The sequence below is a fragment of the Petromyzon marinus genome, chromosome 84 (genome assembly GCF_048934315.1).
Source record: "Petromyzon marinus isolate PM22_M1 ecotype Great Lakes invasive population chromosome 84, UKy_Petmar_22M1.pri1.0, whole genome shotgun sequence".
In the NCBI taxonomy this organism is placed as follows: domain Eukaryota; kingdom Metazoa; phylum Chordata; class Hyperoartia; order Petromyzontiformes; family Petromyzontidae; genus Petromyzon; species Petromyzon marinus.
In genome coordinates this window covers 4,772,940-4,800,316 of record NC_133749.1, presented here as the reverse complement: position 1 = coordinate 4,800,316, position 27,377 = coordinate 4,772,940, and the positions used below count along the sequence as shown (strand labels likewise).

The 27,377-nt window shown below is 50.4% G+C and overlaps 1 protein-coding gene across 1 annotated transcript in view; it reads left to right on the top strand.

Annotated features, from left to right (window-relative positions):
* The window catches only part of LOC142907886 (T-box transcription factor TBX1-like), a 59,482-nt gene extending 40,813 nt beyond the window's left edge, over window positions 1-18,669 (top strand). Inside the window, exons 3-6 of the mRNA XM_076057788.1 lie at window positions 3,711-5,056; window positions 11,156-11,257; window positions 17,470-17,641; window positions 18,388-18,669. Coding sequence (XP_075913903.1) covers window positions 4,992-5,056; window positions 11,156-11,257; window positions 17,470-17,641; window positions 18,388-18,669 — 621 coding nt within the window. The 5' untranslated portion in view covers window positions 3,711-4,991. The remainder of the gene's footprint in view (window positions 1-3,710; window positions 5,057-11,155; window positions 11,258-17,469; window positions 17,642-18,387) is intronic.
* Window positions 18,670-27,377: the final 8,708 nt, after the last annotated feature.

Below are 27,377 nucleotides of genomic sequence, written 5' to 3'. Positions count from 1 at the left end.
AGTGGAGATGATGGAGATGATGGAGTGGAGATGATGGAGTGGAGATGATGGAGATGATGGAGTGGAGATGATGGAGTGGAGATGATGGAGTGGAGATGATGGAGTGGAGATGATGGAGTGAGAGATGATGGAGTGGAGATGATGGAGATGATGGAGTGGAGATGATGGAGTGGGAGATGATGGAGTGGAGATGATGGAGTGGAGATGATGGAGATGATGGAGATGATGGAGTGGAGATGATGGAGATGATGGAGTGGAGATGATGGAGTGGGAGATGATGGAGTGCAGATGATGGAGATGATGGAGTGGAGATGATGGAGTGGAGATGATGGAGTGGAGATGATGGAGATGATGGAGTGGAGATGATGGAGTGGAGATGATGGAGTGAGAGATGATGGAGTGGAGATGATGGAGATGATGGAGTGGAGATGATGGAGATGATGGATTGGAGATGATGGAGTGGAGATGATGGAGTGGAGATGATGGAGATGATGGAGTGGAGATGATGGAGTGGAGATGATGGAGATGATGGAGTGGAGATGATGGAGTGGAGATGATGGAGTGGAGATGATGGAGTGGAGATGATGGAGTGGGGATGATGGAGTGGAGATGATGGAGATGATGGAGTGGAGATGATGGAGTGGAGATGATGGAGTGGATGATGGAGTGGAGATGATGGAGTGGAGATGATGGAGTGGAGATGATGGAAATGATGGAGTGGAGATGATGGAGTGGAGATGATGGAGTGGAGATGATGGAGATGATGGAGTGGAGATGATGGAGTGGAGATGATGGAGATGATGGAGTGGAGATGATGGAGTGGAGATGATGGAGTGGAGATGATGGAGATGATGGAGTGGAGATGATGGGGTGGAGATGATGGAGTGGAGATGATGGAGATGATGGAGATGATGGAGTGGAGATGATGGAGATGATGGAGTGGGGATGATGGAGTGGAGATGATGGAGTGGAGATGATGGAGTGGAGATGATGGAGATGATGGAGTGGAGATGATGGAGATGATGGAGTGGAGATGATGGAGTGGAGATGATGGAGTGGAGATGATAGAGAGGATGGAGTGGAGATGATGGAGATGATGGAGTGGAGATGATGGAGTGGGAGATGATGGAGTGCAGATGATGGAGATGATGGAGTGGAGATGATGGAGTGGAGATGATGGAGTGGAGATGATGGAGATGATGGAGTGGAGATGATGGAGTGGAGATGATGGAGTGAGAGATGATGGAGTGGAGATGATGGAGATGATGGAGTGGAGATGATGGAGTGGGAGATGATGGAGTGGAGATGATGGAGTGGAGATGATGGAGATGATGGAGTGGAGATGATGGAGATGATGGAGTGGAGATGATGGAGTGGGAGATGATGGAGTGCAGATGATGGAGATGATGGAGTGGAGATGATGGAGTGGAGATGATGGAGTGGAGATGATGGAGATGATGGAGTGGAGATGATGGAGTGGAGATGATGGAGTGAGAGATGATGGAGTGGAGATGATGGAGATGATGGAGTGGAGATGATGGAGATGATGGATTGGAGATGATGGAGTGGAGATGATGGAGTGGAGATGATGGAGTGGAGATGATGGAGTGGAGATGATGGAGATGATGGAGTGGAGATGATGGAGTGGAGATGATGGAGTGGAGATGATGGAGTGGAGATGATGGAGTGGGAGATGATAGAGTGGAGATGATGGAGTGGAGATGATGGAGTGGGGATGATGGAGTGGAGATGATGGAGATGATGGAGTGGAGATGATGGAGTGGAGATGATGGAGTGGATGATGGAGTGGAGATGATGGAGTGGAGATGATGGAGTGGAGATGATGGAGTGTAGATGATGGAAATGATGGAGTGGAGATGATGGAGTGGAGATGATGGAGTGGAGATGATGGAGATGATGGAGTGGAGATGATGGAGTGGAGATGATGGAGATGATGGAGTGGAGATGATGGAGTGGAGATGATGGAGATGATGGAGATGATGGAGTGGAGATGATGGAGTGGAGATGATGGAGTGGAGATGATGGAGTGGATGATGGAGTGGAGATGATGGAGTGGAGATGATGGAGTGGAGATGATGGAGTGTAGATGATGGAAATGATGGAGTGGAGATGATGGAGTGGAGATGATGGAGTGGAGATGATGGAGATGATGGAGTGGAGATGATGGAGTGGAGATGATGGAGATGATGGAGTGGAGATGATGGAGTGGAGATGATGGAGATGATGGAGATGATGGAGTGGAGATGATGGAGTGGAGATGATGGAGTGGAGATGATGGAGATGATGGAGTGGAGATGATGGAGTGAGAGATGATGGAGTGGAGATGATGGAGATGATGGAGTGGAGATGATGGAGATGATGGAGATGATGGAGTGGAGATGATGGAGTGGAGATGATGGAGTGGAGATGATGGAGTGAGAGATGATGGAGATGATGGAGTGGAGATGATGGAGTGGAGATGATGGAGTGGGAGATGATGGAGAAGATGTTGTGGAAGATGATGTTGATGTTGTTGATGATGTTGTTGGTGATGTTGTTGATGTTGTTGATGTTGTTGATGATGATGTTGTTGATGTTGTTGATGTTGTTGGTGATGTTGTTGATGTTGTTGATGTTGTTGGTGATGTTGTTGATGTTGTTGGTGATGTTGGTGATGTTGTTGATGTTGTTGATGTTGTTGTTGATGTTGATGTTGTTGGTGATGTTGTTGATGTTGTTGATGTTTTTGACGTTGTTGATGTTGTTGTTGATGTTGTTGTTGATGTTGTTGTTGATGTTGTTGTTGATGTTGTTGATGTTGTTGTTGATGTTGTTGATGTTGTTGATGTTGTTGTTGATGTTGTTGTTGATGTTGATGTTGTTGGTGTTGTTGTTGATGTTGTTGATGTTGTTGTTGATGTTGTTGATGTTGTTGATGTTGTTGATGTTGTTGTTGTTGATGTTGTTGTTGATGTTGGTGATGTTGATGTTGTTGATGTTGTTGATGTTGTTGTTGTTGTTGATGTTGATGATGTTGTTGATGTTGTTGATGTTGTTGATGTTGTTGATGTTGTTGTTGTTGATGTTGATGATGTTGATGATGTTGTTGATGTTGATGATGTTGTTGTTGTTGATGTTGATGATGTTGATGATGTTGTTGATGTTGATGATGTTGTTGTTGTTGATGTTGTTGTTGATGTTGTTGTTGATGTTGTTGATGATGTTGTTGATGTTGTTGTTGTTGACGTTGTTGATGTTGGTGATGTTGTTGATGATGTTGGTGATGTTGTTGTTGTTGATGTTGTTGTTGTTGGTGTTGTTGTTGTTGATGTTGATGTTGATGTTGTTGATGTTGTTGATGTTGATGTTGTTGTTGTTGATGTTGCGTGTTGTTGATGTTGTTGTTGATGTTGTTGTTGATGTTGATGTTGTTGATGTTGTTGTTGATGTTGTTGGTGTTGTTGATGTTGGTGATGATGTTGATGTTCTTGATGTTGATGTTTATGTTGATGTTGTTGTTGATGTTGTTGATGTTGATGATGTCGTTGGTGTTGTTGTTGTTGATGTTGTTGATGTTGATGTTGTTGTTGATGTTGCGTGTTGTTGATGTTGATGTTGTTGATGTTGATGATGTTGATGTTGTTGATGTTGGTGATGTTGATGTTGTTGATGTTGTTGTTGTTGCGTGTTCCGTGTGCTCCACCTCTCAGCTTTCCCCTCGTCAAGCCTCCAGCAGCTCGCCTCCATGACTGAGCAACACCACCAACACCAACAACAACAACAACATCAACAACATCACCACCATCAACATCAATCATCGTTCGCTCCACCACCACCACCATCATCATCATCATCAACACCCTCAGCGGACCCAACGCACGGTCACCATCCCCTCCGCCCCCCCCACCACCACCACCACCCCCACCACCACCACCACCACCATCAACAACATCACCACCACCACCATCAACAACATCAACAACAACAACAACATCACCAGGAGGAGGAGGAGGAGGAGGCTGGTCAAGTGGGAGAGACCCTACCGGAGAATCTGGGATTTGCCTGCTGCAAAGGCGATGATGATGATGGTGGTGGTGGTGATGGTGGTGGTGGTGGTGACGGTGGTGATGGAGGAGGGGAGGGGCTGGCGGGGGGAGCCCCCCACCTGGGCCTTGAGCCCCCCAGGAAGAATCCACGAGTGGCCGGGGTGAGGGCCACGTTGGAGATGGAGTCGCTGTGGAAGGAGTTCAACTCCCTGGGGACAGAGATGATCGTCACCAAGGCTGGCAGGTAACCCCCTTGCTCAGCTACCCCCTCAGCTACCCACTCAGATACCCATCCAGCTACCCACCCAGCTACCCACTCAGCTACCCACACAGCTACCCACTCAGCTACCCACCCAGCTACCCACCAACCTACCCACCCAGCTACCCACTCAGCTACCCACTCAGATACTCACCCAGTTACCCACCCAGCTACCCACTCAGATACCCACTCAGCTACCCACTCAGCTGCCCAATCAGCTACTCACTCAGCTACCCACCCAGCTACCCACTCAGCTACTCACTCAGCTACCCACTCAGCTACCCACTCAGCTCCTCACTAGCGGGGTAGGTGAGGGCCACGTTGGAGATGGAGTCGCTGTGGAAGGAGTTCAACTCCCTGGGGACAGAGATGATCGTCACCAAGGCTGGCAGGTAACCCCCTTGCTCAGCTACCCCCTCAGCTACCCACTCAGATACCCACCCAGCTACCCACCCAGCTACCCACTCAGCTACCCACACAGCTACCCACTCAGCTACCCACCCAGCTACCCACCAACCTACCCACCCAGCTACCCACTCAGCTACCCACTCAGCTACCCACTCAGCTGCCCAATCAGCTACTCACTCAGCTACCCACCCAGCTACCCACTCAGTTACCCACTCAGATACCCACTCAGCTACCCACTCAGCTCCTCACTAGCGGGGTAGGTGAGGGGCACGTTGGAGATGGAGTCGCTGTGGAAGGAGTTCAACTCCCTGGGGACAGAGATGATCGTCACCAAGGCTGGCAGGTAACCCCCTTACTCAGCTACCCACTCAACTACCCACTCAGCTACCCACTCACCTACCCACTCAGCTACCCACCCAGCTACCCGCCCAGCTACCCACTCAGATACCCACTCAGATACTCACTCAGATACCCAACCAGCTACCCACTCAGCTACTCACTCAGCTGCTCACTCAGCTACCCACCCAGCTACCCACCCAGCTACCCACCCAGCTACCCACTCAGCCACCCACTCATCTACTTACTCACCCACTCACCTACCCACTCACCTATCTACCGACTCATACCCACTCAGCTACCCAATTAGCTACCCACTCAGCTACCCAATTAGCTACCCACTCAGCTACCCACTCAGCTACCCAATCAGATACTCACCCACCTACCCACCTACTCACCTACTCACAGAACCACGCTCTGACCTACTTACATATCCACTCAGCCACCCACTCAGCTACTTACTCACCCACTCACCTACCCACTCACATACCTACCTAATCACCTACCGACCTAATCACCCTCCCACCCACTCACTCACTGACTCACCTACCCAGTCACCCACTCAGCTACCCACCCACCCACTCACTGACTCACCTACCCAATCACCCACGCAGCTACTCACCCACCCACTCACTGACTCACCTACTCAGTCACCCACTCAGCTACCCACCCACTCACTGACTCACCTACCTAGTCACCCACTCAGCTACCCACACACCCACTTACTCACTAACTCACCTACCCAGTCATCTACTCAGCTACCCACCCACTCACTGACTAATCTACCCAGTCACCTACTCAGCTACCCACACACCCAATCACTCACTGACTCACCTACCCAGTCATCTACTCAGCTACCCACACACCCACTCACTCACTGACTCAACTACTCAGTCACCCACTCAGCTACCCACCCACTCACTGACTCACCTACCCAGTCACCCACTCAGCTACCCACACACCCACTCACTGACTCACCTACCCAGTCACCCACTCAGCTACCCACACACTCTCTCACTCACTGATTCACCTACTCAGTCACCTCCCAAGCAACTCACCCACTCACTCACTGACTCACCTACTCAGTCACCCACTCAGCTACCCACTCACTCACTCACCTACTCAGTCACCCACTAAGTTACTCACACACCCACTCACTCACTGACTCACCTACTCAGTCACCCACTCAGCTACCCACCCACTCACTCACTGACTCACCTACTCAGTCACCCACTCAGCTACCCACCCACTCACTCACTGACTCACCTACCGGTCATGGGCCTGCCTTAGGTCGACTCAGCCTCAAATGGGTGAGTGGGTGGGTGGATGAGTGGGTGGGGGGATGAGTGGGTGGGTGGGTGGGTGAGTGGGTGGGTGGGTGAGTGAGTGAGTGAGTGGGTGGTTGGATGGGTGGGTGGGTGAGTGGCTGGGTGTGTTGGTGGGTGGGTGGGTGGGTGAGTGTGTTGGTGGGTGAGTGGGTGGGTGGGTGGATGAGTGGGTGGGTGAGTTGGTTGGTGGTTGGGTGAGTGGGTGGGTGGTTGGGTGGGTGGTTGGGGGAGTGAGTGGGTGGGTGGATGAGTGGGTGGGTGGATGAGTGGCTGGGTGAGTGGGTGGGTGGTTGGGTGAGTGGGTATATGGGTGAGTGGCTGGGTGGGTGGGTGTGTGAGTGAGTAGTTGTGTGTCTGTGTGTGACACTGGGGGAGAGACAAAGGCGGCCGGGCGTGGTGGTGCTGACCACCCACCCCCTCTGTGTGTGTAGCCACAGTGCCGGTAGCCTTCATAGACGCTGCTGCTGCTACTAACACAGCACTTGCCCCTACAGCCTGCTACAGGCTACCTGGGGGAGCTTTGTCTGTGTGTCTAGGTACTGCTGCTACTAACACAGCACTTGCCCCTACAGTCGGCTACAGGCTACCTGGGGGAGCTTTGTCTTTGGTGCTCATGGTGGTGATGGTGATGGTGGTTGTTGTTGATGGTGGTTGTTGTTGATGGTGGTGGTGGTGATGATGGTGATGGCAGTGATGGTGGTGGTAGTGATGGTGGTGGTGATGATGGTGGTGGTGATGGTGGTGGTGATGGTGATGATGATGGTGATGATGGTGGTGATGGTTGGTGGTGATGGTGGTGGTGATGGTAGTTGTTGTTGGTGATGATGGTGATGATGATGGTGGTGGTGATGGTGATGATGATGATGGTGGTGATGGTGATGGTAGTGATGGTGGTGGTGATGATGGTGGTGGTGGTGATGATGGTGGTGGTGATGGTGGTGGTGATGGTGATGATGATGATGGTGGTGATGGTGATGGTAGTGATGGTGGTGGTGATGATGGTGGTGGTGGTGATGATGGTGGTGGTGATGGTGGTGGTGATGGCGGTGATGGTGGTGGTTATGGTGGTGGTTATGGTGGTTGTTGTTGGTGGTAAAGGTGGTGGTGATGGTGGCGATGGTTGTTGTTGGTGGTGATGGTGGTGGTGAGGGTGGTTGTTGTTGGTGGTGGTGATGGTGGTGATGGTGGTGGTGGTTATTGTTGGTGGGGGTGATGGTGGTGATGGTGGTTATTGTTGGTGGGGGTGATGATGGTGATGGTGGTGATGGTGGTTGTTGTTGGTGGGGGTGATGGTGGTGATGGTGGTTGTTGTTGGTGGGGGTGATGGTGGCGATGGTTGTTGTTGGAGGTGATGGTGGTGGTGAGGGTGGTTGTTGTTGGTGGTGGTGATGGTGGTGATGGTGGTGGTGGTTGTTGTTGTTGGTGGGGGTGATGGTGGTGATGGTGGTGATGGTGGTGATGGTTATTGTTGGTGGGGGTGATGGTGGTGATGGTGATGGTGGTTGTTGTTGGTGGGGGTGATGGTGGTGATGGTGGTGATGGTGGTTGTTGGTGGGGGTGATGGTGGTGATGGTGGTGGTGGTTGTTGTTGGTGGGGGTGATGGTGGTGATGGTGGTGATGGTGGTTGTTGGTGGGGGTGATGGTGGTGGTGAGGGTGGTTGTTGTTGGTGATGGTGATGGTGGTGATGGTGGTGGTGGTTGTTGTTGGTGGTGGTGATGGTGGTGGTGGTGATGGTGGTGATGGTGGTTGTTGTTGGTGGTGGTGATGGTGGTGATGGTGGTTGTTGTTGGTGGTGGTGATGGTGGTGATGGTGGTGATGGTGGTTGTTGTTCGTGGTGGTGATGATTGCTGTGTCACGAGTTTACAATGCCTCTTTCATGCTAATAGCCATGATGACAGACATCACCCATACACACACAGACATACACACACAACACACACACAAACACACGCAACACACACACGCAACACACACAGATACACACTCACACACGCACACAAACAGACATACACACACACAACACACACAGATACACACACACACGCACACAAACAGACATACACACACAACACACACACACATAGACACACACAGACACACACACCCACACAGATACACACATAGACACACACACAGACACACACACACAGACGCACACAGACACCCATACAACAAACACACCCACACAACACACACACAGACACACCTGCACAACACACACATACACACAGGCACACACACAGACACACACAACGCACACAGACACACACACAGACACACACAACGCACACAGACACACACACAGACACACACACACGCAACACACACACAGACACACACACAGACACACACACACGCAGACACACACACAGACACACACACAGACACACACAAGAACACAGACAAAGCTCCTCCAAAGCTCCCCCAGGTAACCCCAAACAGTGGCTGTAGGGGCAAGCGCTGTTAGCTAGTAGCGAGTAGCAGCACCTCCACACACACAGACACAGACAAAGCTCCCCCCGGTAGCTCCACACACAGTGGCTGTAGGGGGCAAGTGCTGTTAGTAGCGAGTAGCAGAACCTACACACAGATAAAGCTCCCCCAGGTAGCCTCACACAGTGGCTGTAGGGGCAAGTGCTGTTAGTTAGTAGCGAGTAGCAGCACCCACACACAGACACAGACAAAGCTCCCCCAGGTAGCCCCACACACAGTGCTATAGGGGCAAGTGCTGTTAGCTAGTAGCGAGTAGCAGCACCTACACACAGACACAGACAAAGCTCCCCCAGGTAGGCCCCACACAGTGGCTGTAGGGTCAAGTGCTGTTAGCGAGTAGCAGCACCTACACACACAGACAGACAAAGCTCCCCCAGGTAGTCCCACACAGTGGCTGTAGGGGCAAGTGCTGTTAGCTAGTAGCGAGTAGCAGCACCTACACACAGACACAGACAAAGCTCCCCCAGGTATCCCCACACAGGGGCTGTAGGGACAAGTGCTGTTAGCTAGTAGCGAGTAGCAGCACCTACACACACACACAGACACAGACAAAGCTCCCCCAGGTAGCCCCACACACAGTGGCAGTAGGGGCAAGTGCTGTTAGCTAGTAGCGAGTAGCAGCACCTACACAGAGACACAGACAAAGCTCCCCCAGGTAGCCCCAAACAGTGGCTGTAGGGGCAAGTGCTGTTAGCTAGTAGCGAGTAGCAGCACCTACACACACACACAGACAAAGCTCCCCCAGGTAGCCCCCACACAGTGGGTGTAGGGGCAAGTGCTGTTAGTAGCGAGTAGCAGCACCTACACACAGATAAAGCTCCCCCAGGTAGCCTCACACAGTGGCTGTAGGGGCAAGTGCTGTTAGTTAGTAGCGAGTAGCAGCACCCACACACACACACAGATAAAGCTCCCCCAGGTAGCCCCAAACAGTGGCTGTAGGGGCAAGTTCTGTTAGCTAGTAGCGAGTAGCAGCACCTACACACACACACACACGGACACAGACAAAGCTCCCCCAGGTAGCCCCAAACAGTGGCTGTAGGGGCAAGTGCTGTTAGTAGCGAGTAGCAGCACCTACACACACAGACAAAGCTCCCCCAGGTAGTCCCACACAGTGGCTGTAGGGGCAAGTGCTGTTAGTAGTGAGTAGCAGCACCTACACATACACACAGATAAAGCTCCCCCAGGTAGTCTCAGACAGTGCTGTAGGGGCAAGTGCTGTTAGTAGCGAGTAGCAGCACCTACACACACACACAGACACAGACAAAGCTCCCCCAGGTAGCCCCACACACAGTGGCTGTAGGGGCAAGTGCTGTTAGCTAGTAGCGAGTAGCAGCACCTACACACACACACACAGACAAAGCTCCTCCAGGTAGCCACACACACAGGGGCTGTAGGGGCAAGTGCTGTTAGCGAGTAGCAGCACCTACACACACACAGACAAAGCTCCCCCAGGTAGTCCCACACAGTGGCTGTAGGGGCAAGTGCTGTTAGTAGCGAGTAGCAGCACCCACGCACACAGATAAAGCTCCCCCAGGTAGCCCACACAGTGGCTGTAGGGGCAAGTGCTGTTAGTAGCGAGTAGCAGCACCTACACACACACACACAGACAAAGCTCCCCCAGGTAGCCCCCACATAGTGGCTTTAGGGGCAAGTGCTGTTAGTAGCGAGTAGCAGCACCTACACACACACACACAGATAAAGCTCCCCCAGGTAGCCTCACACAGTGCTATAGGGGCAAGTGCTGTTAGTAGCGAGTAGCAGCACCTACACATACACAGACAGACAAAGCTCCCCCAGGTAGCCCCACACAGTGGCTGTAGGGGCAAGTGCTGTTAGCTAGTAGCGAGTAGCAGCACCTACACACACACACACACAGACAAAGCTCCCCCAGGTAGCCTCACACAGTGCTATAGGGGCAAGTGCTGTTAGTAGCGAGTAGCAGCACCTACACATACACAGACAGACAAAGCTCCCCCAGGTAGCCCCACACAGTGGCTGTAGGGGCAAGTGCTGTTAGCTAGTAGCGAGTAGCAGCACCTACACACACACACACACAGACAAAGCTCCCCCAGGTAGTCCCACACAGTGGCTGTAGGGGCAAGTGCTGTTAGTAGCGAGTAGCAGCACCTACACACACACACACACAGACAAAGCTCCCCCAGGTAGCCCCAAACAGTGGCTGTAGGGGCAAGTGCTGTTAGTAGCGAGTCGCAGCACCTACACACACACAGACACAGACAAAGCTCCCCCAGGTAGCCCCATCACCCTCCGTGTACTTGCAGAAGGATGTTCCCGACATTCCAAGTGCGTCTTGGTGGCATGGAACCCATGGCGGAGTACGTCCTACTCCTGGACTTCATCCCTTGTGACGACAAGAGATACAGGTGCCAGATACTCACTCAGATACTCACTCAGCTACTCACTCAGCTACTCACTCAGCTACTCACTCGCTCAGCTACTCGCTCAGCTACTCACTCAGATACTCACTCACTCAGCTACTCGCTCAGCTACTCACTCAGATACTCACTCACTCAGCTACTCACTCAGCTACTCACTGAGATACTCACTCAGCTACTCACTCAGATACTCACTCACTCAGGTACTCACTCAGATACTCACTCAATCAGATGCTCACGCAGATACTCACTCACTCACGCAGCTACTCACTCAGCTACTCACTCACTCAGCTACTCGCTCAGCTACTCACTCAGCTACTCACTGAGATACTCACTCACTCAGGTACTCACTCAGATACTCACTCACTCAGCTACTCACTCAGCTACTCACTCACTCAGCTACTCACTCAGCTACTCACTCAGCTACTCACTCGCTCAGCTACTCACTCAGATACTCACTCAGCTACTCACTCGCTCAGCTACTCACTCAGCTACTCACTCAGCTACTCACTGAGATACTCACTCAATCAGGTACTCACTCAGATACTCACTCACTCAGCTACTCACTCAGCTACTCGCTCAGCTACTCACTCAGATACTCACTCACTCAGCTACTCGCTCAGCTACTCACTCGCTCAGCTACTCACTCAGCTACTCACTCAGCTACTCACTCGCTCAGCTACTCACTCAGATACTCACTCACTCAGCTACTCGCTCAGCTACTCACTCAGTTACTCACTGAGATACTCACTCACTCAGGTACTCACTCAGATACTCACTCACTCAGCTACTCACTCAGATGCTCACGCAGATACTCACTCACTCACGCAGCTACTCACTCAGCTACTCACTCGCTCAGCTACTCAGTCAGATGCTCACTCACTCAGCTACTCGCTCAGCTACTCACTCAGCTAATCACTGAGATACTCACTCACTCAGGTACTCACTCAGATACTTACTCAGCTACTCACTCATTCAGCTACTCACTCAGCTACTCACTCAGCTACTCACTCGCTCAGCTACTCACTCAGATACTCACTCAGCTACTCACTCGCTCAGCTACTCACTCAGCTACTCACTCAGCTACTCACTGAGATACTCACTCACTCAGGTACTCACTCAGATACTCACTCACTCAGCTACTCACTCAGCTACTCGCTCAGCTACTCACTCAGATACTCACTCACTCAGCTACTTGCTCAGCTACTCACTCGCTCAGCTACTCACTCAGCTACTCACTCAGCTACTCACTCGCTCAGCTACTCACTCAGATACTCACTCACTCAGCTACTCGCTCAGCTACTCACTCAGCTACTCACTGAGATACTCACTCACTCAGGTACTCACTCAGATACTCACTCACTCAGCTACTCACTCAGCTACTCACTCACTCAGCTACTCACTCAGCTACTCACTCAGCTACTCACTCGCTCAGCTACTCACTCAGATACTCACTCAGCTACTCACTCGCTCAGCTACTCACTCAGCTACTCACTCAGCTACTCACTGAGATACTCACTCAATCAGGTACTCACTCAGATACTCACTCACTCAGCTACTCACTCAGCTACTCGCTCAGCTACTCACTCAGATACTCACTCACTCAGCTACTCGCTCAGCTACTCACTCGCTCAGCTACTCACTCAGCTACTCACTCAGCTACTCACTCGCTCAGCTACTCACTCAGATACTCACTCACTCAGCTACTCGCTCAGCTACTCACTCAGTTACTCACTGAGATACTCACTCACTCAGGTACTCACTCAGATACTCACTCACTCAGCTACTCACTCAGATGCTCACGCAGATACTCACTCACTCACGCAGCTACTCACTCAGCTACTCACTCGCTCAGCTACTCAGTCAGATGCTCACTCACTCAGCTACTCGCTCAGCTACTCACTCAGCTAATCACTGAGATACTCACTCACTCAGGTACTCACTCAGATACTTACTCAGCTACTCACTCATTCAGCTACTCACTCAGCTACTCACTCAGCTACTCACTCGCTCAGCTACTCACTCAGATACTCACTCAGCTACTCACTCGCTCAGCTACTCACTCAGCTACTCACTCAGCTACTCACTGAGATACTCACTCACTCAGGTACTCACTCAGATACTCACTCACTCAGCTACTCACTCAGCTACTCGCTCAGCTACTCACTCAGATACTCACTCACTCAGCTACTTGCTCAGCTACTCACTCGCTCAGCTACTCACTCAGCTACTCACTCAGCTACTCACTCGCTCAGCTACTCACTCAGATACTCACTCACTCAGCTACTCGCTCAGCTACTCACTCAGCTACTCACTGAGATACTCACTCACTCAGGTACTCACTCAGATACTCACTCACTCAGCTACTCACTCAGATGCTCACGCAGATACTCACTCACTCACGCAGCTACTCACTCAGCTACTCACTCACTCAGCTACTCACTCAGATACTCACTCACTCAGCTACTCGCTCAGCTACTCACTCAGCTAATCACTGAGATACTCACTCACTCAGGTACTCACTCAGATACTCACTCACTCAGCTACTCACTCAGATGCTCACGCAGATACTCACTCACTCACGCAGCTACTCACTCAGCTACTCACTCAGCTACTCACTCACTCAGCTACTCACTCAGATACTCACTCAGCTACTCACTCGCTCAGCTACTCACTCAGATACTCACTCAGCTACTCGCTCAGCTACTCACTCAGCTACTCACTGAGATACTCACTCACTCAGGTACTCACTCAGATACTCACTCACTCAGCTACTCACTCAGATGCTCACGCAGATACTCACTCACTCACGCAGCTACTCACTCAGCTACTCACTCGCTCAGCTACCACTCAGCTACTCACTCGCTCAGCTACTCACTCAGATACTCACTCACTCAGCTACTCGCTCAGCTACTCACTCAGCTAATCACTGAGATACTCACTCACTCAGGTACTCACTCAGATACTCACTCAGCTACTCACTCACTCAGCTACTCACTCAGCTACTCACTCAGCTACTCACTCGCTCAGCTACTCACTCAGATACTCACTCAGCTACTCACTCGCTCAGCTACTCACTCAGCTACTCACTCAGCTACTCACTGAGATACTCACTCAGGTACTCACTCAGATACTCACTCACTCAGCTACTCACTCAGCTACTCGCTCAGCTACTCACTCAGATACTCACTCACTCAGCTACTCGCTCAGCTACTCACTCGCTCAGCTACTCACTCAGCTACTCACTCAGCTACTCACTCGCTCAGCTACTCACTCAGATACTCACTCACTCAGCTACTCGCTCAGCTACTCACTCAGCTACTCACTGAGATACTCACTCACTCAGGTACTCACTCAGATACTCACTCACTCAGCTACTCACTCAGATACTCACTCAATCAGATGCTCACGCAGATACTCACTCACTCACGCAGCTACTCACTCAGCTACTCACTCACTCAGCTACTCGCTCAGCTACTCACTCAGCTACTCACTGAGATACTCACTCACTCAGGTACTCACTCAGATACTCACTCAGCTAATCACTGAGATACTCACTCACTCAGGTACTCACTCAGATACTCACTCACTCAGCTACTCACTCAGATGCTCACGCAGATACTCACTCACGCAGCTACTCACTCAGCTACTCACTCACTCAGCTACTCACTCAGATACTCACTCAGCTACTCACTCGCTCAGCTACTCACTCAGATACTCACTCACTCAGCTACTCGCTCAGCTACTCACTCAGCTACTCACTGAGATACTCACTCACTCAGGTACTCACTCAGATACTCACTCAGCTACTCACTCAGATGCTCACGCAGATACTCACTCACTCACGCAGCTACTCACTCAGCTACTCACTCACTCAGCTACTCACTCAGATACTCACTCACTCAGCTACTCGCTCAGCTACTCACTCAGCTACTCACTGAGATACTCACTCACTCAGGTACTCACTCAGATACTCACTCACTCAGCTACTCACTCAGATGCTCACGCAGATACTCACTCACTCACGCAGCTACTCACTCAGCTACTCACTCAGCTACTCACTCAGATACTCACTCACTCAGCTACTCACTCAGCTACTCACTCACTCAGCTACTCACTCAGCTACTCACTCAGATACTCAGATACTCACTCACTCACTCAGCTACTCACTCAGCCACTCAATCAGATACTCACTCACTCAATCAGCTACTCACTCAGCTACTCACTCAGATACTCACTCACTCAGCTACTCCACTCAGCTACTCACTCAGCTACTCACTTAGATACTCACTCACTCACTCAGCTACTCACTCAGCTACTCACTCACTCAGCTACTCACTCAGCTACTCACTCGCTCAGCTACTCACTCACTCAGCTACTCACTCACTCAGCTACTCACTCAGATACTCACTCAGATACTCACTCACTCACTCAGCTACTCACTCAGATACTCACTCAGATACTCACTCACTCACTCAGCTACTCACACAGCTACTCACTCAATCAGCTACTCACTCAGCTACTCACTCAGATACTCACTCACTCAGCTACTCACTCAGCTACTCACTCCCTCAGCTACTCACTCACTCAGCTACTCACTCACTCAGCTACTCACTCAGATACTCACTCAGCTACTCACTCAGCTACTCACACAGCTACTGCACTCACTCAGCTACTCACTCAGCTACTCACTCAGATTCTCACTCACTCACTCAGCTACTCACTCAGCTACTCACTCAGGTACTCACTCAGCTACTCACTCAGCTACTCGCTGTGTTTGTGTACACATTCTAGCTGCTAGACCCCCCCTCCTCTCTCTCCCCCTCTCTCCCTCTCTCTCCCCCTCTCTCCCCCTCTCTCTCCCCCTCTCTCTCCCCTCTCTCCTCCCCCTCTCTTCCCCCTCGTCTCTCCCCCCTCTCTCTCCCTCTCTCTCTCCCCTCTCTCTCCCCCTCTCTCTCCCCCTCTCTCTCCCCCCTCTCTCTCCCCCTCTCTCCCCCTCTCCCCCTCTCTCTCCCCCTCTCTCTCCCCCTCTCTCTCCCCCTCTCTCTCCCCCTCTCTCTCCCCCTCTCTCTCCCCCTCTCTCTCCCCCTCTCTCTCCCCCTCTCTCTCCCCCCTCTCTTCCCCTCCCCCTCTCTCTCCCCCTCTCTCTCTCCCCTCTCTCTCCCTCTCTCTCTCCCCCTCTCTCCCTCTCTCTCCCCCTCTTCTCTCCCCTCTCTCTCTCCCCCTCTCTCTCCCCCTCTCTCTCCCCCTCTCTCCCCCCTCTCTCCCCCCCTCTCTCTCCCCCTCTCTCCCCCCCCTCTCCCCCTCTCTCTCCCCCTCTCTCTCCCCCTCTCTCTCCCCTCTCTCTCCCCCTCTCTCTCCCCCTCTCTCTCCCCCTCTCTCTCCCCCTCTCTCCCCCTCTCTCTCCCCCTCTCTCTCCCCCTCTCTCTCCCCCTCTCTCCCCTCTCTCTCCCCCTCTCTCTCCCCCCTCTCTCTCCCCCTCTCTCTCCCCTCTCTCCCCCTCTCTCTCCCCCTCTCTCTCCCCCTCTCTCTCCCCTCTCTCTCCCCCTCTCTCTCCCCCTCTCTCTCCCCTCTCTCTCCCCCTCTCTCTCCCCTCTCTCCTCCCCTCTCTCTCCCCCTCTCTCTCCCCCTCTCTCTCCCCCTCTCTCTCCCCCTCTCTCTCCCCCTCTCTCTCCCCCTCTCTCTCCCCCTCTCTCTCCCCTCTCTCTCCCCCCCTCTCTCCCCCCTCTCCCCCTCTCTCTCCCCCTCTCTCCCCCTCTCTCCCCCCTCTCTCCCCCCTCGCTCTCCCCCTCTCTCTCCCCCTCTCTCTCCCCCTCTCTCTCCCCCTCTCTCTCCCCCTCTCTCCCCCTCTCTCTCCCCCCCTCTCTCTCCCCCTCTCTCTCCCCCTCTCTCTCCCCCTCGCTCTCCCCCTCTCTCTCCCCTCTCTCTCCCCCTCTCTCTCCCCCTCTCTCTCCCCCTCTCTCCCCCTCTCTCTCCCCCCCTCTCTCTCCCCCTCTCTCTCCCCCTCTCTCCCCCCCTCGCTCTCCCCCTCTCTCTCCCCCTCTCTCTCCCCCTCTCTCTCCCCCTCTCTCCCCCTCTCTCTCCCCCCCTCTCTCTCCCCCTCTCTCTCCCCCTCTCTCTCCCCCTCGCTCTCCCCCTCTCTCTCCCCCTCTCTCTCCCCCTCTCTCTCCCCCTCTCTCTCCCCCCCCCCCCCCCCCCAGGTACGCGTTCCACAGCTCTGCGTGGCTGGTGGCCGGCCGCGCCGATCCGTCGATGCCAGGCCGGGTCCATGTCCATCCGGAGTCGCCGGCACGAGGCGACTCGTGGATGAAGCAAACGGTGGCCTTCGACAAACTCAAACTCACCAATCACGCGCTGGACGACAACGGCCATGTGAGAGACACACACAGACAGACACACACAGACACACAGACACACACACACATACACACACCAAACACAAACACAGACACAACACAGACACACAGACACACTCAACACATACACACAGACACACACACACACTCACAGACACACACACACAGACACACACACACACAGACACACACACACAGACACACACACACAGACACAGACACACTCACACACACACACAGACACACACAGACAGACACACAGACACAGACACACACACACACAGACACACACACAGACACACACAGACAGACACACACAGACACACACAGACACACACACACAGACACACATACACACACACACAGACACACAACACAGACACGCATACACACACACACAGACACACACACAGACACACACAGACACACACACACAGACACACACAGATACAGAGATAGAGAGATGATAATGATGATTACACTGCTGCTGATGATGGTGAGACTGCTGCTGATGATGATGATGACAGTGCTACTGAAGATGAAACTGCTGCCGCTGATGATGATGATGATGACACTGCTGATGATGACACTGCTGCTGATGAAGACACTGCTGATGATGATGATGCAGATCATCCTGAACTCGATGCATCGCTACCAGCCCGCCTCCACGTGGGGCTGCTGCTGATGATGATGACACTGCTGATGATGATGACACTGATGATGATGACACTGCTGATGATGATGCTGATGCTGATGATGCAGATCATCCTGAACTCGATGCATCGCTACCAGCCCCGCCTCCACGTGGTGCTGCTGCTGATGATGATGATGACACTGCTGATGACACTGCTGATGATGATGATGATGCTGGTGATGATGATGCAGATCATCCTGAACTCGATGCATCGCTACCAGCCCCGCCTCCACGTGGTGCTGCTGATGACGATGACACTGCTGATGATGATGATGACACTGCTGATGACGATGCTGATGACACTGCTGCTGATGATGACACTGCTGATGATGATGCTGATGATGATGTAGATCATCCTGAACTCGATGCATCGCTACCAGCCCCGCCTCCACGTGGTGCTGCTGCTGCTGATGATGATGACACTGCTGATGATGATGACACTGCTGATGACACTGCTGCTGATGATGATGACACTGCTGATGATGATGATGCTGATGATGATGATGCAGATCATCCTGAACTCGATGCATCGCTACCAGCCCCGCCTCCACGTGGTGCTGCTGATGATGATCTGATGATGATGATGATGATGCTGATGATGATGATGCAGATCATCCCAATCCTTGAACTCGATGCATCGCTACCAGCCCCGCCTCCACGTGGTGCTGGTGGAACCGGGAGTCTGCAGCGAGCTACGGGCTCAGCTCAACTTCCGCACTTTCATCTTCGCTGAGACGACGTTCACGGCCGTCACAGCCTACCAGAACCACCGGGTACTCACCACTACACTCACCAATACACTCACCAATACACTCACCATGTGACTGTGGCACACCTCACCAATACACTCACCAATACACTCACCAATACACTCACTTTCATCTTCGCTGAGACGACGTTCACGGCCGTCACAGCCTACCAGAACCACCGGGTACTCACCACTACACTCACCAATACACTCACCACTACACTCACCAATACACTCACCAATACACTCACCAATACACTCACCAATACACTCACCAATACACTCACTTTCATCTTCGCTGAGACGACGTTCACGGCCGTCACAGCCTACCAGAACCACCGGGTACTCACCACTACACTCACCAATACACTCACCAATACACTCACCAATACACTCACCAATACACTCACCAATACACTCACCAATACACTCACTTTCATCTTCGCTGAGACGACGTTCACGGCCGTCACAGCCTACCAGAACCACCGGGTACTCACCACTACACTCACCAATACACTCACCAATACACTCACCAATACACTCACCAATACACTCACCACTACACTCACTTTCATCTTCGCTGAGACGACGTTCACGGCCGTCACAGCCTACCAGAACCACCGGGTACTCACCACTACACTCACCAATACACTCACCAATACACTCACCACTACACTCACCAATACACTCACCAATACACTCACCAATACACTCACCAATACACTCACTTTCATCTTCGCTGAGACGACGTTCACGGCCGTCACAGCCTACCAGAACCACCGGGTACTCACCACTACACTCACCAATACACTCACCACTACACTCACCAATACACTCACCAATACACTCACCAATACACTCACCAATACACTCACCAATACACTCACTTTCATCTTCGCTGAGACGACGTTCACGGCCGTCACAGCCTACCAGAACCACCGGGTACTCACCACTACACTCACCACTACACTCACCAATACACTCACCAATACACTCACCAATACACTCACCAATACACTCACCAATACACTCACCAATATACTCACCAATACACTCACCACTACACTCACCACTACACTCACCAATACACTCACCAATACACTCACCAATACACTCACCAATACACTCACCAATACACTCACCACTACACTCACTTTCATCTTCGCTGAGACGACGTTCACGGCCGTCACAGCCTACCAGAACCACCGGGTACTCACCAATACACTCACCAATACACTCACCAATACACTCACCAATACACTCACCAATACACTCACCAATACACTCACCAATACACTCACCAATACACTCACTTTCATCTTCGCTGAGACGACGTTCACGGCCGTCACAGCCTACCAGAACCACCGGGTACTCACCACTACACTCACCAATACACTCACCAATACACTCACCAATACACTCACCAATACACTCACCAATACACTCACCAATACACTCACTTTCATCTTCGCTGAGACGACGTTCACGGCCGTCACAGCCTACCAGAACCACCGGGTACTCACCACTACACTCACCAATACACTCACCAATACACTCACCAATACACTCACCAATACACTCACCACTACACTCACTTTCATCTTCGCTGAGACGACGTTCACGGCCGTCACAGCCTACCAGAACCACCGGGTACTCACCACTACACTCACCAATACACTCACCAAAACACTCACCACTACACTCACCAATACACTCACCAATACACTCACCAATACACTCACCAATACACTCACTTTCATCTTCGCTGAGACGACGTTCACGGCCGTCACAGCCTACCAGAACCACCGGGTACTCACCACTACACTCACCAATACACTCACCAATACACTCACCAATACACTCACCAATACACTCACCAATACACTCACCAATATACTCACCAATACACTCACCACTACACTCACCACTACACTCACCAATACACTCACCAATACACTCACCAATACACTCACCAATACACTCACCAATACACTCACCACTACACTCACTTTCATCTTCGCTGAGACGACGTTCACGGCCGTCACAGCCTACCAGAACCACCGGGTACTCACCACTACACTCACCACTACACTCAACAATACACTCACCAATACACTCACCACTACACTCACCAATACACTCACCAATACACTCACCAATACACTCACCAATACACTCACCACTACACTCACCAATACACTCACCAATATACTCACCACTACACTCACCAATACACTCACCAATACACTCACCACTACACTCACCAATACACTCACCACTACACTCACCACTACACTCACCAATATACTCACCAATACACTCACCAATACACTCACCACTACACTCACCAATACACTCACCACTACACTCACCAATACACTCACCACTACACTCACCACTACACTCACCAATATACTCACCAATACACTCACCAATACACTCACCACTACACTCACCAATACACTCACCAATACACTCACCAATACACTCACCACTACACTCACCAATACACTCACCAATATACTCACCACTACACTCACCAATACACTCACCAATACACTCACCACTACACTCACCAATACACTCACCAATATACTCACCACTACACTCACCAATACACTCACCAATATACTCACCAATACACTCACCACTACACTCACCAATATACTCACCAATACACTCACCAATACACTCACCACGACACTCACCAATACACTCACCACTACACTCACTTTCATCTTCGCTGAGACGACGTTCACGGCCGTCACAGCCTACCAGAACCACCGGGTACTCACCACTACACTCACCAATACACTCACCAATACACTCACCACACACTCACCACACTCACCAATACACTCACCAATACACTCACCAATACACTCACCAATACACTCACCAATATACTCACCAATACACTCACCAATACACTCACCACTACACTCACCAATACACTCACCAATACACTCACCAATACACTCACCAATACACTCACCAATACACTCACCAATACACTCACCAATACACTCACCAAAACACTCACCAATACACTCACCAATACACCCACCAATACACTGACCAATACACTCACCACTACACTCACCAATACACTCACCACTACACTCACCAATATACTCACTCACCACACACACACTCACCACGACACTCACCAATACACTCACCAATACACTCACCAATACACTCACTCACCACACACACACTCACCAATACACTCACCAATATACTCACCAATACACTCACCAATACACTCACCACTACACTCACCAATACACTCACCATTACACTCACCAATACACTCACCAATACACTCACCAATACACTCACCAATACACTCACCAATACACTCACCACTACACTCACCAATACACTCACCAATACACTCACCAATACACTCACCAATACACTCACCACTACACTCACCAATACACTCACCAATACACTCACCAATACACTCACCACTACACTCACCAATACACTCACCACTACACTCACCACTACACTCACCAATACACTCACCAATACACTCACCAATACACTCACCACTACACTCACCAATACACTCACCAATACACTCACCACTACACTCACCAATACACTCACCACTACACTCACCACTACACTCACCAATACACTCACCAATACACTCACCAATACACTCACCACTACACTCACCAATACACTCACCAATACACTCACCAATACACTCACCAATACACTCACCAGTACACTCACCAATACACTCACCACTACACTCACCAATACACTCACCAATACACTCACCAATACACTCACCAATACACTCACCACGACACTCACCAATACACTCACCACTACACTCACCAATACACTCACCACTACACTCACCAATACACTCACCAATACACTCACCAATACACTCACCACGACACTCACCAATACACTCACCACTACACTCACCAATACACTCACCACTACACTCACCAATACACTCACCAATATACTCACCAATACACTCACCAATACACTCACCAATACACTCACCAATACACTCACCACTACACTCACCAATACACTCACCAATACACTCACCAATACACTCACCAATACACTCACCAATACACTCACCACTACACTCACCAATATACTCACCAATACACTCACCACTACACTCACCAATACACTCACCAATACACTCACCACTACACTCACCAATACACTCACCAATACACTCACCACTACACTCACCAATACACTCACCACTACACTCACCAATACACTCACCAATACACTCACCAATACACTCACCAATACACTCACCAATACACTCACCAATACACTCACTTTCATCTTCGCTGAGACGACGTTCACGGCCGTCACAGCCTACCAGAACCACCGGGTACTCACCAATACACTCACCAATACACTCACCAATACACTCACCAATACACTCACCAATATACTCACCAATACACTCACCAGTACACTCACTTTCATCTTCGCTGAGACGACGTTCACGGCCGTCACAGCCTACCAGAACCACCGGGTACTCACCAGTACACTCACCAATACACTCACCAATACACTCACCACTACACTCACCAATACACTCACCAATACACTCACCAATACACTCACCAATATACTCACTTTCATCTTCGCTGAGACGACGTTCACGGCCGTCACAGCCTACCAGAACCACCGGGTACTCACCACTACACTCACCAATACACTCACCACTACACTCACCAATACACTCACCAATACACTCACCAATACACTCACCAATACACTCACCAATACACTCACCAATACACTCACCACTACACTCACCAATACACTCACCAATACACTCACCAATACACTCACCAATACACTCACCAATACACTCACCAATACACTCACCAATACACTCACCACTACACTCACCAATACACTCACCATTACACTCACCAATACACTCACCAATACACTCACCAATACACTCACCAATACACTCACCACTACACTCACCAATATACTCACCACTACACTCACCAATACACTCACCACTACACTCACCAATACACTCACCAATACACTCACCAATACACTCACCAATACACTCACCACTACACTCACCAATACACTCACCAATACACTCACCAATACACTCACCACTACACTCACCAATACACTCACCACTACACTCACCACTACACTCAACAATACACTCACCAATACACTCACCACTACACTCACCACTACACTCACCAATACACTGACCAATACACTCACCAATACACTCACCAATACACTCACCAACACACTCACCACTACACTCACCACTACACTCACCAATACACTCACCACTACACTCACCAATACACTCACCACTAAACTCACCAATATACTCACCACTACACTCACCAATACACTCACCAATACACTCACCAATACACTCACCACTACACTCACCACTACACTCACCACTACACTCACCAATACACTCACCAATACACTCACCAATACACTCACCACTACACTCACCACTACACTCACCACTACACTCACCAATACACTCACCAATACACTCACCAATACACTCACCAATACACTCACCAATACACTCACCACGACACTCACCAATACACTCACCACACACTCACCAATACACTCACCAATACACTCACCAATACACTCACCAATACACTCACCACGACACTCACCAATACACTCACCACCACTACACTCACCAATACACTCACCAATACACTCACCAATACACTCACCAATACACTCACCACACACTCACCAATACACTCACCAATACACTCACCAATACACTCACCAATACACTCACCAATATACTCACCAATACACTCACCACTACACTCACCAATACACTCACCAATACACTCACCAATACACTCACCACCATACTCACCAATATACCCACCAATACACTCACCACACACTCACCACCATACTCACCAATATACTCACCAATACACTCACCAATACACTCACCAATACACTCACCACACACTCACCAATACACTCACCACCATACTCACCAATACACTCACCAATATACTCACCAATACACTCACCAATATACTCACCAATATACTCACCAATACACTCACCAATATACTCACCACTACACTCACCAATATACTCACCAATATACTCACCACTACACTCACCAATACACTCACCACACACTCACCACTACACTCACCACACTCACCAATACACTCACCACTACACTCACCAATACACTCACCACTACACTCACCAATACACTCACCACTACACTCACCAATACACTCACCACTACACTCACCACACTCACCAATACACTCACCACTACACTCACCAATACACTCACCACTACACTCACCAATACACTCACCACTACACTCACCAATACACTCACCAATACACTCACCAATACACTCACCAATACACTCACCAATACACTCACCGCTACACTCACCACTACACTCACCAATACACTCACCAATACACTCACCAATACACTCACCAATATACTCACCAATACACTCACCACCATACTCACCAATACACTCACCACTACACTCACCAATACACTCACCACTACACTCACCACTACACTCACCAATACACTCACCAATACACTCACCAATACACTCACCAATACACTCACCAATACACTCACCAATACACTCACCAATACACTCACCACTACACTCACCAATACACTCACCAATACACTCACCAATACACTCACCACTACACTCACTTTCATCTTCGCTGAGACGACGTTCACGGCCGTCACAGCCTACCAGAACCACCGGGTACTCACCACTACACTCACCACTACACTCACCAATACACTCACCAATACACTCACCACTACACTCACCAATACACTCACCACTACACTCACCAATACACTCACCAATACACTCACCACTACACTCACCAATACACTCACCAATACACTCACCAATACACTCACCACTACACTCACCAATACACTCACCAATACACTCACCAATACACTCACCACTACACTCAGCAATACACTCAGCAATACACTCACCAATACACTCACCAATACACTCACCACTACACTCACCACGACACTCACCAATACACTCACCAATATACTCACCAATACACTCACCAATACACTCACCAATACACTCACCAATACACTCACCAATATACTCACCAATACACTCACCACACACTCACCAACACACTCACCACTACACTCACCACTACACTCACCAATACACTCACCACTACACTCACCAATACACTCACCACTAAACTCACCAATATACTCACCACTACACTCACCAATACACTCACCAATACACTCACCAATACACTCACCACTACACTCACCACTACACTCACCACTACACTCACCAATACACTCACCAATACACTCACCAATACACTCACCACTACACTCACCACTACACTCACCACTACACTCACCAATACACTCACCAATACACTCACCAATACACTCACCAATACACTCACCAATACACTCACCACGACACTCACCAATACACTCACCACACACTCACCAATACACTCACCAATACACTCACCAATACACTCACCAATACACTCACCACGACACTCACCAATACACTCACCACCACTACACTCACCAATACACTCACCAATACACTCACCAATACACTCACCAATACACTCACCACACACTCACCAATACACTCACCAATACACTCACCAATACACTCACCAATACACTCACCAATATACTCACCAATACACTCACCACTACACTCACCAATACACTCACCAATACACTCACCAATACACTCACCACCATACTCACCAATATACCCACCAATACACTCACCACACACTCACCACCATACTCACCAATATACTCACCAATACACTCACCAATACACTCACCAATACACTCACCACACACTCACCAATACACTCACCACCATACTCACCAATACACTCACCAATATACTCACCAATACACTCACCAATATACTCACCAATATACTCACCAATACACTCACCAATATACTCACCACTACACTCACCAATATACTCACCAATATACTCACCACTACACTCACCAATACACTCACCACACACTCACCACTACACTCACCACACTCACCAATACACTCACCACTACACTCACCAATACACTCACCACTACACTCACCAATACACTCACCACTACACTCACCAATACACTCACCACTACACTCACCACACTCACCAATACACTCACCACTACACTCACCAATACACTCACCACTACACTCACCA